This window comes from Nothobranchius furzeri, chromosome 14, assembly GCF_043380555.1.
Source record: "Nothobranchius furzeri strain GRZ-AD chromosome 14, NfurGRZ-RIMD1, whole genome shotgun sequence".
NCBI lineage: Eukaryota > Metazoa > Chordata > Actinopteri > Cyprinodontiformes > Nothobranchiidae > Nothobranchius > Nothobranchius furzeri.
This window is the reverse complement of record NC_091754.1, coordinates 31,465,351-31,479,404: the sequence shown is the minus strand read 5'-3', so window position 1 is coordinate 31,479,404 and position 14,054 is coordinate 31,465,351. Positions and strand designations below refer to the sequence as shown.

Genomic DNA, 14,054 nt, shown 5'->3' with positions numbered 1-14,054 from the left:
TTATTTGTGGAGATAAAACGTTAGCCTTACAGAGCATTCTGAATTAATGGTAGAGTCGTGTTGCCAATCAAAGGCAAGATGCCCAAATATCAGCAAATCAGACTCCAAATCCTGCCGTGATCTACTCACCTCTGCTCTAGCTAACGCCTCCTTCCTGATACAGGAGCGCCAGAGCATTTTTCCCATTCCCATTTATACTAGAGACCACAATAAAAGTGAGTGACTTTGGTCTTTAAACTAAAATGTGAAGTTATTAACCAGTTTTGTCAGAGGTGTGAACAAGTCACTGCTTTGCAAGTCACAAGTAAGTCACAAGTCTTTCCAGTCAAGTCTCGAGTGAAGTCCAAGTCGAGTCCGAAGCCAGTGATGTGGAAGTCCAAGTCAAGTCCAAGTCCTTAACTTTGAATTTTCAAGTCATAATCAAGTCATCTGTCCAACTTCAATTTAATGACAATGTAGCGTTGACAGTCTACATACTAGGATTTAACGCTGTTTGCTATCAGCTTTGTTAGATCCTGAGAAAGATCAACAAATTAGCATATGAAGCATATATCATGTATAAATATCCTGGATATTTATACAATCGATAGAAGTTCATACACCAACCGGCTTGGTCTATATTTAATCCAAAGATTAATATTTAATTTAAGAAATTTAATTAATAGCAAAAGTTTATTTATTAAACCAGAAGACTTAATGGAATCTTTGCTTGTTCAATAACCAAATATACACCATTCTGTGTTTCATTTCAAAGAGTCAGGTTTAAAAAGTTAAGAATTTATTACTAACAATTCAAAGATGACAATTTGAAAATGACAATTTATAACAGCTTTTATATTAAAACTTGGTATTAAAAGCAACCTGTGTCTGAATGAAAACTAAATTGAAATGTGTGGGTTTGGATGCGTGGATGGAATTTCAGAAGGTTCCTATCCGAGAGAGAAAACGCGTTCTGGGTGAAAGAGTTGTTTTGCAGCTAACTAAGTTGTTTCTTAGAGAGAACAGCATCGGACGCTATCTGTCGGAAGTGTCTACCTCACCCAGTTAGGAGACCCCCTGTTGGATCCGAGATGTCAGGAGGAGATGATGACCTCCGAGCATGAGGTGGGTAGAGGAAACTTTGGTGCAACCAAATCGGTCCTGAGATGTCTCTGGGTCACAACGACTGATGGAACTGGTTGCGTCTCAAAAAAATCAATAACTCTGAAGGAGTTTTGCGTCAGCTGGTTGCAGATGGCGTTTATTCGGAGCGATTCTGTCGGCGTGACAGAACAGCTTAGTGGAGGCTTCGAGCGGCCGACCCTTATCCTCTGGGACTCTCGTGCCACGGAGAGCTTTTGGTGGGTTCAGAACTGAACTTGAACTGAGGAGTTTTTGGTTTTAATAAGTCCTCAGGACACTCCCTCTCAGAGATAGAAAGCTTTGGTTATGGAGCAAAGACATGTGAGGTGGTTACCTTTAAACTGAATTCAGTCCCTGTATGGTGTGTATAAGTGTACATGACCTTCTGGTTACTGATCAAACATTACTGATTATCATAAATAATAATTATTAATAACCAAAGAATAATAATTCGTTTCATTAATTAAATACATTTATAATGAACCATGATGATTATTTATGATGATTATTTATGAACCTTGTAATAAACAGTGAAAAGAGTTTATTAAAAATGATTATTTTAAATCTTGAAGTGTCCTTCATCTTGGGACGGAACAGCAGTCAGATAAAAGGGAAGTCAGATTAAAGATGGTTTACAGCAGACTTTATGTCTCCTGTGATGGATAATCTGTGGAAAGAAGTTCAGCTTGACCCATCTCGACCTAGCTGGGGAAGTGTGACCTTTGGGTCACAAATGAGGCCATTCATGTCGCTACAACAATGATATTAAATAAATTCCAGAAATAAAACTTCTTAACACTTCATTTATTTGCTCAAACAGCAGAAAGTGCTGAAACGGATTCTAAACAAAGTGCTGCTGCATTCAGCAGAACATCAAACCCAGAACCAAGCATCATTTATGATTTTAGTCCATGCCGTGCCACTTTTGTGCTAAAGTATCAAATATGCTCAAGTCATCATCAAGTCAAAAGATGCAAGTCGATTCAAGTCACAAGTCATTGGCGTTCAAGTCCGAGTCAAGTCGTAAGTCTTTATAAATTTTATCAAGTCAAGTCAGAAGTCATTAAAATGATGACTTGAGTCTGACTCAAGTCCAAGTCATGTGACTCGAGTCCACACCTCTGGTTTTTGTAGTTATGGTTAACATTTTCATCCTAAATGTCTTCAGTTCAAATTAAGAAAATGTTTTTGTTGAGCAGAGAAACTTTTGTTGGGTTTAAATATCCAAGCGTACTAACTACATTTGGTCTCTGAGATGCTGTTTCGTGGGTTTATTGTTTGCACAAGTGTGCACCACAGTGCACGATTGTGGTGTAAGGTCTTAGCTGCACCAAGATACACTGTGCACTGTGCCTAAGTTGTGTGTGGTGCAGTGCAAGAAAATACAAACATGCAATCCATATGATTGGGCCTTGTTTGTGCAATGATCTTAAACATTAGCATTTAGGCTAGTTTCTCATTTACTGTATTATTTCAATATCATCCAGCTTTGCAGGAGTCCTAAAGAGGGCACCATTACAACGTTGATGGGTTAAAACATTTTGATGGACCTAAACTGAACCAAACACTTGTACATCCATGTGAAATTCAAATGTCCATCTTTGATTGCTGTACAACCTTTGAGCTACAGATAATCTCCAGGAACAGATGGCTTCTCTGACAGAAAATATCTCATCAGAAAAAGGTCAAAGATCATGAAGCCAGACAGACCTGAGCATCAATGAATCTAAAAATCAAACATGATTAATTTGGAGTTGATGTAGAACTTGCTGTTAGTGTCTTGTGAAATATTAGAGGGATAGGATACCCAAACAAAGCTTTAGTGTGTTTTTGTCTTTACTCCAAAGACTGGTTTTGTTTGTGAAGTATAAAAACACCCTCTACTATTTTCATTCATCGTCTTCCTACAAGGGCACTGAAACATTCATAAGATCAGCCGGCTAATCCAGAATGATTACAAGTCAGACATCAGAACTCGTACGAGATCCGCCTGACTCTGATTCCTAGCTTTTAACATCAAACAACCAGTTTGGTGCTGTTAGTGTCTTCATTCTGGAAACAGAACTAACCCAACATTATGGATGTGCTAAAGCATGTGTTTGTTTCTGATGAAGGAGGTCTTCCAATCCTCATAGATTGCCTGAATTAAAAGGCTGTTTGTCTCTAATCGTCACTTTTGTTTTTGAATCACTCGCACAGTCATTCACAGAGAGAGTAATGTGTACAGTCAGCCTCCCTGGTAATTAAATAAAACTCCTAATGGCTTTAGGAGCCCCTCCCATACACCAGACGCTAATCAGCCTCCTTTACATCAAGTTAATGCTTTCCTGTTTGACGTGAACCAACACATCTGGTTTACCCTGCACTGTTCTGCTGGGATGTCGATGTGCAGACCGTCAGTCATCTATCGGGGTCCTCTTGATGCGACATCCTACTTTACACGAGTCCGACTGTCAGTCACGGGATGTTTGATGCGTCTGTTGCTGCTCATGTGACAGAAGACCTGTTTGGACGACAGAAATGAAAGTAGCCAGAGAGTATTGTTGTGATGCAAAGGTACTGGGTTTGTTTTTAGACGTTGGTGCTGAAAGCAGGGAGCAGATGGTGGGGGAGAAGCAGCTGGTCGGTGATCTTGGGACTGATAGGAAAGGTAACAGGGGCCCGTCTTCTTCCTTCGCCGAGGCACTCTCTGCCAAAACTGCACACTTGAGAGCACGCTGGGTAACAAACCAGCTCTTTTCATCAGCCTTTCATCGCAGTACCCTGTGCTCCCTCCACTCCAGTGCTCTTGAATGCTGGACGAAAGAGTGGACGGTTCAAAGGGAGGAGCTGAGGGTTCTCCTCTTGGGAAGGAGCTTTGTTTACTGCTTGGTCGCCTGCTGCGGGGAAACGGCACTAAAGCTTGGCTCAGGAGACAAACATCTCTGCTATGCACTAAACCAACTCCACGAGTTTACTTTTCCAATCTTGTTTACATCACAAACGCTGTTTTTGGCACTTTTGTGCTGCTTTGCTGTTTGGCAAGGTTACTGAGGCAGGTGGAGGCAGCTTGGGTGGGCGCAGTGGTTTCCAGGCCTTGGGCCCAGTGGTTGTCTGGGTTTATTTTCATTCATCTTGTCTTTGTGTGTGTGTTTAGGTGGCTGGATGGCCTGGTCTCTGTGGTCAGCCTGTGATGACTCGGGCTTCCAAGCGAGGAGCCGAATTTGTGGCGCTCAGAGCAGCAGCCCCTGTGTGGGGAACAGCACTCAGCGTAGAGACTGCAATGAAATACCCGGTGAGTGGGTCAGCTCTCAGACGCATTAATCAGCCCCCCGTCTGCTGCTGGTGGACGAGGCTGAGATTGGCTGTTCAGAGGCGAAGTGAGGGCAGCGTTCCTTAGCTGCAACTTTCCTCTGTGCCCCTGAATGTTACAAAATTCACGTAGGCTTTGATGTTTACTTTTGTCCCCCAAAACTGCTTCAAGCATTCAAGTGGAAACCGTAAGAAACCGTTTGAGAAGAAATGCTCAAAAGCTGCACGCTGCTTTAGAAGTTGGAGAGATTATGTGTAAAAAATGTTACTTTTTCCCAAAAACACACTTCACAATGGTCCCACGAAGCCCCTAAAGCCCAGACTTGATTAGCTGCATGTGACTGGCATAGAGGGAAGAACATTATGGTTATTTACCAGAATAATAAACCTGTTCCTTTCCAAAACTGTCAGTGGCAGCAGATTTTAAAAGCTGCCACTGATCCTTTCAGCCCCCAGCATGTCTGTTATTATGTGTCATTGTTATTCATCTCCATCTCCACTCTCACTCATATTTGTTAACATAAAGCTATTGTGTGCTAAACTCACCCATGCCTGTTAATTAGCCGTAATTAAGTCCATGTGAATTTGATAAGTCAGCAGTTCACTCTGCCGGCCCTCAGTGCACCTTTTTATTCTGATGATGAACTCAGAAAGTTACCCCTGAAATGATCTCTCACGGTCTCTCCAGCTCCCGAATCCCTAATGAGTCAAGACGGAGACGATTAATATTAATGGGATGTCACGAAACCAAATCACATCTAGTTTTCTTGCAGATTTCGACGAGGCGATAGGTGGTTTGGTGAAGGCCTTTTGCAGAGGCAGCTCCGGGGGAAGGGAGGGAAAAAATTAGCTAACAAAATGCTAAAGGAAACGTGGCGCTGCTATTAAAAGTGTTGGTACGCACACACTCGCGTGCACACTTGAAAGACAGGATGCCATTAAAAAGTTTCTGAAGACAGCTAGACCGGTTCGTCGTGACAGAGCAGCACTGAGAGGAAGTTTTCTCTCCGAAATTTGACTTTTTTACAGAAATAAATGAGAAAAAATCCGCAAGCATTACTTCTTCATTTTCTCATTCACTGTTTTAGTTTCTGCACGTGCCAAGTCCCTGGACGTCTCAGTTGTGTCTCCGTGGAGTGTGTGTGCATGTGTGTGTGCATGCATGTGTGTCTGACTTGTGTTCCTCTCCTCTTTGCAGTCATTCTTCCTGCATCTGGTTTTGACAAGGACCAACAATGTGGAGGTAAGTGGATTAACATCTGCCTGAGCTGCTTTCGCCTGCGAGCATGTTCCTGTTTGTTTTACCCCTTATGTGTTTCCTCAGATGTCTGGAACCAACAGTCTGTTTTCATGCATTCATGTGCACCTCCATGTCTGCTGTTATGTCATGAGCTACTATAACAACTGGGTAGAAGGAGGAAAAAAATGCTAAAAAATATTTTCAAAAATCTATTTTGTTCTTCTTCCAAAGATCAACACAAAAGTAAACAGAAACTTTTTAAATCTCCTAACATGGAAAAGCGTTCCTGTTTTTATCCGTATAGTGTTTAACACAAGGAGAAGGACTGGAGTAAAGCAGGAAGCAAAGCCCCATGGTGCAACTTTTATTGTAATCGAGGGTTCTAGTGAGCGAAATGAGAAAATAATCACAAAAGATTAGGGGTTTCACAGAGTTTTGTCTTTATTATCATTATTATTGTTTAATTTACATGTTATTTAATAAGACATAAGATTCCATAGCAAATATGAAATCAACCTTATGGATCTGTGGGTACTTTTAACCAGAAGATTAGAACTTTTTATTGCAGGGATTAGATAACAGCTTCGTATTAACTCAGAGACAACAGAAGAGAGAGAGTCAAGTTTTAAAAGTTTAAAGATTTATTACTAAACAAATTAAACTAGACTAACTTTAACACTAAATGTATGGTGTAACTAAGGTGAATGAGATGGAGAATGGTGTAGTGTGGAATGTTGCTCAGAACCAGCAAATTCGGAGAAACGATTGGTTCTGGTAGGAAATGAAGGTGATGTCTTCGCGCTAAGCTTTGGTTAGGAGATTCATAAACACATTTGACGCCATTTGTCGGTCTACGTACCCTTAGCGGATGTGCCCGTCTAGATCAGCAGGTGTAGAGGTCCAGTTTGACCTTTATGGAGCCAAAGCTTGTAGGAACAGCCGCGGCAGCCGACCACCAGTCTTGAGATACTTCCGGGTCACGACAGTTTTGTTGGCGTCTAGCGAGACCCAAAACTGGGTCGTGATGGTTCAGCTTTTATTCTGAAAGGAACCGTTGCAGCAGGTGGAACGGCAACAGGTTTATCCAGCTTGTCGTTGGTTCTTTTGGCTGAAGAGGAAAGTTACGGATTGGCCACACCGACACTTCTCTAGAACACTTTGAACTGGCGTTAAAAGATGACGTGGGCATAGTTTTATACTTCGGATGTTTTGGTTTATGGTCGAATGAAAAGATGATGACAGACTTACCAAACACCACCAAAACCACGCCTCCATCAGATCTGGCAGATTCTGATTGGATCAGTAAAACAACGTGTTGTCTCTTAACGCTACGTGAGATCAGTCCTAGTGGAAACATTTAAAGTCATATTACTTATTATATTCTATAGGATTATAATAAAGTAATTAATATTTTGATTTCACAGATTGGTCACATCTTATTTATTGACTAACACTTTGTTTGATTAGCTTTATTAAAATAGAGTTCTTTGATTTATTAAAAGGAGAGAGTCCATTCTTCATTCTTCTCTTGAGCTGGAAAGAGCAGTTTATAGCAAATGCATGAGACCTTGAGGCCATATCTCATGCAGATAGTTCTGTGTCAGAGGAGAGGGGAAAATAACTTTTGGTGGAAAACAGTCATTTCATTCCGTTACATCATTATTACTGTTTAATTGTGTAATTTAGGTTGTTTCTTCTGAGCAGATCCCGAATGTTTTAAACTAGGGGTAGATGAAACACCAGCCGGCTGTTATATGGGACTGATACACTTTTTTTTAGAAGAGCAGATTTAAAGTTTGACAAGTTCGCGGGCAGCTCGGTGCTTTATTTCAATGTTTATTTTACATTTCCTTAATAAATGCTATACTTTGCACTTTTTGCTCCCCCACCTAGATTTTATCTACATGTTTTTGTTGGTTTTTAAATGGTTTTATATGTTTTTATTTCTTTATGTTCATGTCACAATGCGAGCGCAGGAGGATTGGACCCAAAATGCAGAACACCACAACTCGAGGCAGGAGAGGTCGTTTAAATAAAAAATCCTTTTATTAGGATGAGAACTGAAAAAACAAAGTCTATGGGAAACGAGGTCAAATATCTAAAGTTCTGTAGACAAAACAAAAGCTCACATGAGCCAAGATCTATAGTAACTAGAGGGGGACAAAAACAATGCTGACAAAAGACAATGGACCGACAAACACTAGGGGACAAGACAGGGTTTTTAAACACAGAGGGAGGTAATCAGGGGAACAGGTAACAGGTGTGAGGAGTGAGATCTGGAGGGAAGGCAGGTGCATTCAATAACCTAAATGGGGGAAAGAACTAAGCAGGAGGGAAGATAAACCACAACCTATAAAACACTGAATAACTAAACCTAAAGACTAAGAGCAACTATAAACAACTAATAACTAGAGGAGGACTAATACAAAATCAAATAGGAACTACCAGGGAGTGACTGGGGGGAAACATGAGGGAAACCTAGAGAGAGCTGGGGATCATAACGAGACACAATAGGAGAACCTGGAGTGAGAACAGGAGGGGGCTGGGGACCAGAGGGACACAGAACATGACAGTTCATTTCTGTTGTGCAGCGCTTTGTTTGGTCCTAGGGCCATGTGAAGGCACTATATAAATAAAGTTTAGTAGTAGTAGTAGTAGTAGTAGTAGTAGTAGTAGTAGTAGTAGTAGTATACAGCATTATTGTTATCTGACTTTTACGTGTAACACTCGGTCAGTTTATTGAATAACTATAGTTGGATGTTTGAATTGAATTCTGTGCAGCACAAAATATTAAGATTTAACAGTTGGTTGAATTCAGAGTTTAGAAATGTTGAGCATCCATTGTTTTTAGTGACTTTTCAGCAAGTAGATAAGGTGGAAACATCTAGATATTGGCCATGAAACATCAGCAGTACAAATCGGCATCAGAAATAGGAAAACCCATATCATTCTATTTCCAATTCAAAGCGTTTTCCAAGATTTCCAATTAAAGATCAAATGTTCATTTTAGATTTTTTCCATTGATTTATCTTCTCTAAATAAATGAATTGCTTTATTCACAGCAGAGATATTCCCCAGAGTAGAAGACCTGGGGTCTCATTCATCAAACGTTGTGTAGAATCCTTACTAAAACCGTACTTAAGCTCAGCAAAAAAAATGTACTTACGCCATGTAGGTTTGTGACCTATCAAACATGGAGTATGCACAGCTGCATACCTCATCTTTGTTTAGAAGAAATGCTTTTAGCGCTTCTACTGGTAGTGGTTTTAAAGACATGTTCAAATCATTTAGAACAAATGAAAGAGCCACAGCAAACTCCACTTCAGTCACCATGTTTATGACAAACTCGGCGTTGTGGTGTGTGATGTATGCTACTCAGCGCTGATTGGCTCGGTCAGAATTCTCACGGGGTGGGGTTATTTGAATAGGAGAGTTCCCAGACTCTTTCTCTGTGCAGAATTAAACAGAGGACGAGTCTGGCAGGCCAGGCTAGTAACTTTCAGTACTAACATGAAACTTTTATTTTGTAACTGGCCAAAAAAATCGATGTACACGTTTTAAAACGCAACTCTCAAAACACACATCTCAGTCTACAGTTACAAAACTCAAGTCTATGTGTACAAAACATTTTGTCCCAATTATTGCTTCCTTCCCAAGGAACCAAAGAATTACATGCTACAAAACACAAGTTCTGGGTTACTAAAGGAGTATGTGTGTTACAAAATAAAAGTTACAGTTACAAAGCATGTTACAAATTACAAAGCTTTGTACAAGTTACATTTAATATGGTCCCAATCCTAGCTCCGTAAAATGGTCCCGTCTGTCTCGTCTCCGGTGGGAATTGTTGGGGTTGTCTTTTTGACCCAACTCTGCTCCGGTCTGTTTGAAGATGGTTTTAAGGCTGTAAAATGAGTGATTCAGGACCCTGAATCCACTAGCTGTTTTCATCACATGCTGCAAGTGTTTACACAGCAGATGTGTATTTAAACTTGTATTCCTGATTTTCCATAAAACAAACCCTCGATTCCAGCCAATCTTCCGGATCTGATGCCCTTTGCTCTCGTCACAACACAAACACTAAGTGTTGCTGTTTTCTATCTTTCTACATTATTTCGAATGTCCAACCTCAGATTTTAATCACCAGAAGAGCACATGAATGAATAACAAAGCTGAGTGCCTTGGGAAATTTTATAGAAATCAAATCTGTTATTTTATTCTTCAGCAGCCACATATTTCAATCGATAATCAGTAACAAAGCGATCAGGGTCACTGGAGCAGCCTGGGATCTGATTTTGGCACAAATAGCTCCAGGAGGGGTAACCGGTATTTATTATTAATGGCAGGAATAAAGATCTGAAATGACCTCAGCATTCACAACCTGTGTCAATGAGTTTTTACAGCCAAGTTGTTTTGGTTCTGTCAGTGAAACATCTCTTCCCCACCAGCATTCACCTCCATCCACCTGATTGCTACTGGTGTTTCCTGCTTCCTGGGGGCGGGGCTGCTCTCCTTCCTCATCTACGTCTACTGTCAGAGATTCCACAAGTCTTCGCAGGAGTCGGCCATCATTCATCCCACCACCCCCAACCACCTGAACTACAAAGGCAACACCACACCAAAGAATGAGAAGTACACACCCATGGAGTTCAAGGTGAGAGACTCTCCAGCAGGGCTGCACTAGAGCATTTTATTGTGAAAATCAGGGGGATGTAATATGCGTCTTAAACCATCTAAGTGATTACGTAGAGACTGATTTTAGTTTAAAGACCAAGAAAATGCTTTGTTATTTTTTAAAATGTGATTGGTCTCTCTGAGTTCCACTTGCAGGCTGAACGTGTCTCATTCACCAGTTCCTACACTAGCCGCCGACAGAAGATAACCATGGAAATGCTCTGAGTAGAAAAGTCACACAGATTTATGTCATATTCTAATGTGACATTCATGGACGAGAGTTACCCCTAACTTGCATAACCTGATTTAAATGCGGACGTTGGGGTAGCGTCAGGACGTATGGACTACGTCAAGACGCAATATGCGTCATATTTCGCTGTCTCTGTACTTTCGGCCGTCAACAAAAGACATAATGTTCATACTTTTCACCAGACCGATGAAGACAGGTTTCCTTGTCACTCCAAAAGTGTGGTGCTGTGCCGCGACTCGCCATGTTGCTCCCAACTTGTTGTTTACTTCTGGTGTTCTGGCGCATACAAGACGTCTCGCTACTCAAAAGACCAAGATTCCTTGCGAACAGAGCATGCGCAGAACACACGCTTTGATGGGGATATCCCGATATGCGTTTACACGACCAAACATTCGGGTTAGAAAAGGGTTACCCCAGGTGTAGTAATCGGGTTTTTAAAAACCCGGTTATGAGCATATCCGGGTTTTTGGCGGTGTTTACATGGCCGTGCGGAACCGGGTTATTGTGAATATTCGGGTTTTAAAAGGGTTACTGGCTGCATGTGAACGCACACATTGATGTCATCTCATCAGCTGTTTGGGTTCATCCATATTCATTTAGTGACTTCCTGTCTCGCACACATGTCCCCTAACTCATCTTTAAATAGAGCTAAATGAGCTTTTGCGATTAGCTGTGACGGCCATCTTGAAAATGGTTGATTTCATCAGATAATGAGTTGTAGACGTTCATCCGGGAATCACTTTCAAAGAGTTTTATTAAAACCTGTCCAGCGGACGTGTTGCTGACACACACACACACACACACACACACACACACACACACACACACACACACACACACACACGGAGACATATCCTACCTTAGCAGTAAAATGGAGTAAAATTTGTTGCTATGGTTGTGGTTTGGTGGGTGTGGTGTCGACAACCGAAGTCTGTATTTATTAGCGTTAATGGCTGCAGGATGAGGCCAGAATCTGCTGGATTTTGGTGACGCTATTTTTGTAATCCAACAACACGGTTGTGCTTTAGATTCCCGCCCTTCCAGGCTGATTTCTGTTTTCCCACACAAGTCTCTCACTAACCTGATTACCTCTCTGCCTCGCTCCCCCAAGCTGTTCACATGGATTGCGTTAGGGTACAGCTGGGGAGTGTTACACCCCATGTTCAGCTTTTACTTAACACTTGGCAATTGGATTAAAATAAAGTGTCATTTGGACTTGTTTTCCTTTAGAAGTGCAACAGTAAATTAGACTGAGTATCATTTACTCCATTGGTTTGCTTTGGTTATCAACACCCAGTCACAATAAAGCCAGTCTGAGGGCATCTTTACTCACTGGGAATTTTCCACATCTACCTTATCCATCATTGGAAAACTGCATTCTGTATTCAATCAAGTTGTCTTTGACATAGAAAAACAACAATTACGCGAGAAATCTGTTTTTCATCAATGAGGAGGGACTGCTAACGCTGCTGTCTCCTTCCAGACGCTGAACAAGAACAACCTGCTGCCTGATGAACGATCCAACTTCTATCCGACGCCGCTCCAGCAGACGAATGTCTACACCACTACCTACTACCCCACACCGCTCGGAAAGTTCGACTACCAGCCCAACTCGTCCCCTTCACCATGCAGAACCTACAACAACAGCAACAGCAGCAGCTGAGACACGGCCCACACCCCTTCCCTCAGACAGACATCATACTCCGCTACCATGGTGACACAACTGAACCAACATGGACTGAAATGTTTTTCCTGATCTTGCCAAGGTTATAGACTCTCCTTCTGCATGGTGGGGTTTGTGATTTCAAGGCTGTTTGGGGAACTTTGAATGGGAGAAGTGGGTTTGGACTACAAAACCTGTGTCCTGCTAACATGGAGAACTTATGCAACCAGCTGGGAGGTTGTTTTTATTAGAATGTGTCTGGGTATTGCTGTGTCACTCCCTGCTTCAGGCAGGGGACAAAGTGGAATAAAACAACTGAAAAAGGGCAAGTTCTGTCTTTGGGGATATTTTCACAACCACTCGGGTGCAGGTGGAGGGCCGAGCACCCAAAAATGCACCGACTAAAGGGAACACAACATGAATAAAAGAAAATATGACCCAAGTTACCATTTTTATGTGTCTCCATTCCAAACAGCATTCTAAGCCTGTAATGAACTCAAGTCCCTGGACAACAAAAGCAGTTATGGAGAGCAACGTGTGCACGTGCTCGTGTCCTTGCCACGCAGCACAGAGCAAGGGAGCAACAACAAAAGAGAAAACTCGAAGTCGATGAAAAAAATTACAGATCAATATCAGCGCGGGTTGTTTTGGAGGAAACGCTCTCCCTCCATTGTTGCTGTTTCACATGATGGGACAGATAAGAACTTTTAAAGTTGATTAAGGGTCTGAAGGGCTGTTTAGGAACAGTCACGACAAGCGACTGGAGAGAGGAATAATACCTAAAACTGCTTTTGATTGAGCCTGGGCCTTTTGAAGAGAAGGGCACACTCCTGAGGTCAAAGCGAGGAACGGCGAGCGTTCGGAACTGGAAATAGCTTTGGGAATGCCGTGGGTGCCTGTACGCAACAGATGATGGTGGCAACGTTTGTTCCCATTTCAATTTCTCCGAGAAAGACTTCTGGAAGGGAATTGATTGATTCAGCAATTAATTCTCTACTGAACCCTAAATAGCTCAGTGGTCATATCAGATATGGCCGGTGTGCTGAACAACCGCTTTGGGTTTTCTATAATGATAGAATAAACTAGTAGACTGGCACTTGTTCCTTTTTTTCAAGATGATAATTGTTTTTTGTTCTGATGAGCTGTAGCATAGGAGGAAATATTTTGCTAAGAACAATAGAACTGATCAATTCTCTAAATTTGCTTTGGTTTCTTTCCCAGCAGCTTCGAACCACCACACCGGCATTTACATGAAATGTTGCAACAAATCAGAAGTGAATTTTGATGTTTCTTTTTTTCTTTTTCTTTTAGTTACTAACAAAAACAAACGTGTGTGTGTGTGTGTGTGTGTGTGTGTGTGTGTGTGTGTGTGTGTGTGTGTGTGTGTGTGTGTGTGTGTGTGTGTTCCAAATTCTGATGTTTTTACCTATAATTCACGTGCTAGACACTAGTTGTTATAAGTTAAAGCCTTTTGGTTCCTGAGGAGGTGTAAAAACTCATTATTTATAATCACAGCTTGGTTCATAAAGGGCGTTTTCACTCTGATACTTTATTGTTGCTAGAAGTCGCTGATCGATGGATGCTAACCCAGCTTTTCAGTTCAGCTAATGTACATGCATGGATATCTGTATATAGAGCTGCAGCCTTCTGCCCTTTTAATGTCTCTGATGAGGATTGTATGAATAAATCTGTACAGCTAACACTGTTTGTTAAAAAAAATAAAAAGTTAAAAAGCCTTATAGTTGTTTTAAAAAAGTGCAGCAGCTAAGTACACAGCGAACCAGGGGGTTTGTTTGGGGACAGAGCTCCACCGTGTG

General features: G+C 41.5%; 1 protein-coding gene across 4 annotated transcripts in view; it reads left to right on the top strand.

Moving 5' to 3' along the window:
* Window positions 1–12,444, top strand: part of sema5ba (sema domain, seven thrombospondin repeats (type 1 and type 1-like), transmembrane domain (TM) and short cytoplasmic domain, (semaphorin) 5Ba) — a 266,236-nt gene extending 253,792 nt beyond the window's left edge. For 2 of the 4 annotated variants that reach the window (XM_054746665.2, XM_015965906.3), the window contains 5 exons: window positions 3,698–3,772; window positions 4,259–4,396; window positions 5,612–5,656; window positions 10,099–10,304; window positions 12,058–12,444. In XM_054746665.2, the coding sequence (XP_054602640.1) occupies window positions 3,698–3,772; window positions 4,259–4,396; window positions 5,612–5,656; window positions 10,099–10,304; window positions 12,058–12,237 (644 nt within the window). In that variant the 3' untranslated portion in view covers window positions 12,238–12,444. The remainder of the gene's footprint in view (window positions 1–3,697; window positions 3,773–4,258; window positions 4,397–5,611; window positions 5,657–10,098; window positions 10,305–12,057) is intronic. The other 2 variants (XM_015965908.3, XM_015965907.3) reach the window with 2 other exon arrangements.
* Window positions 12,445–14,054: the final 1,610 nt, after the last annotated feature.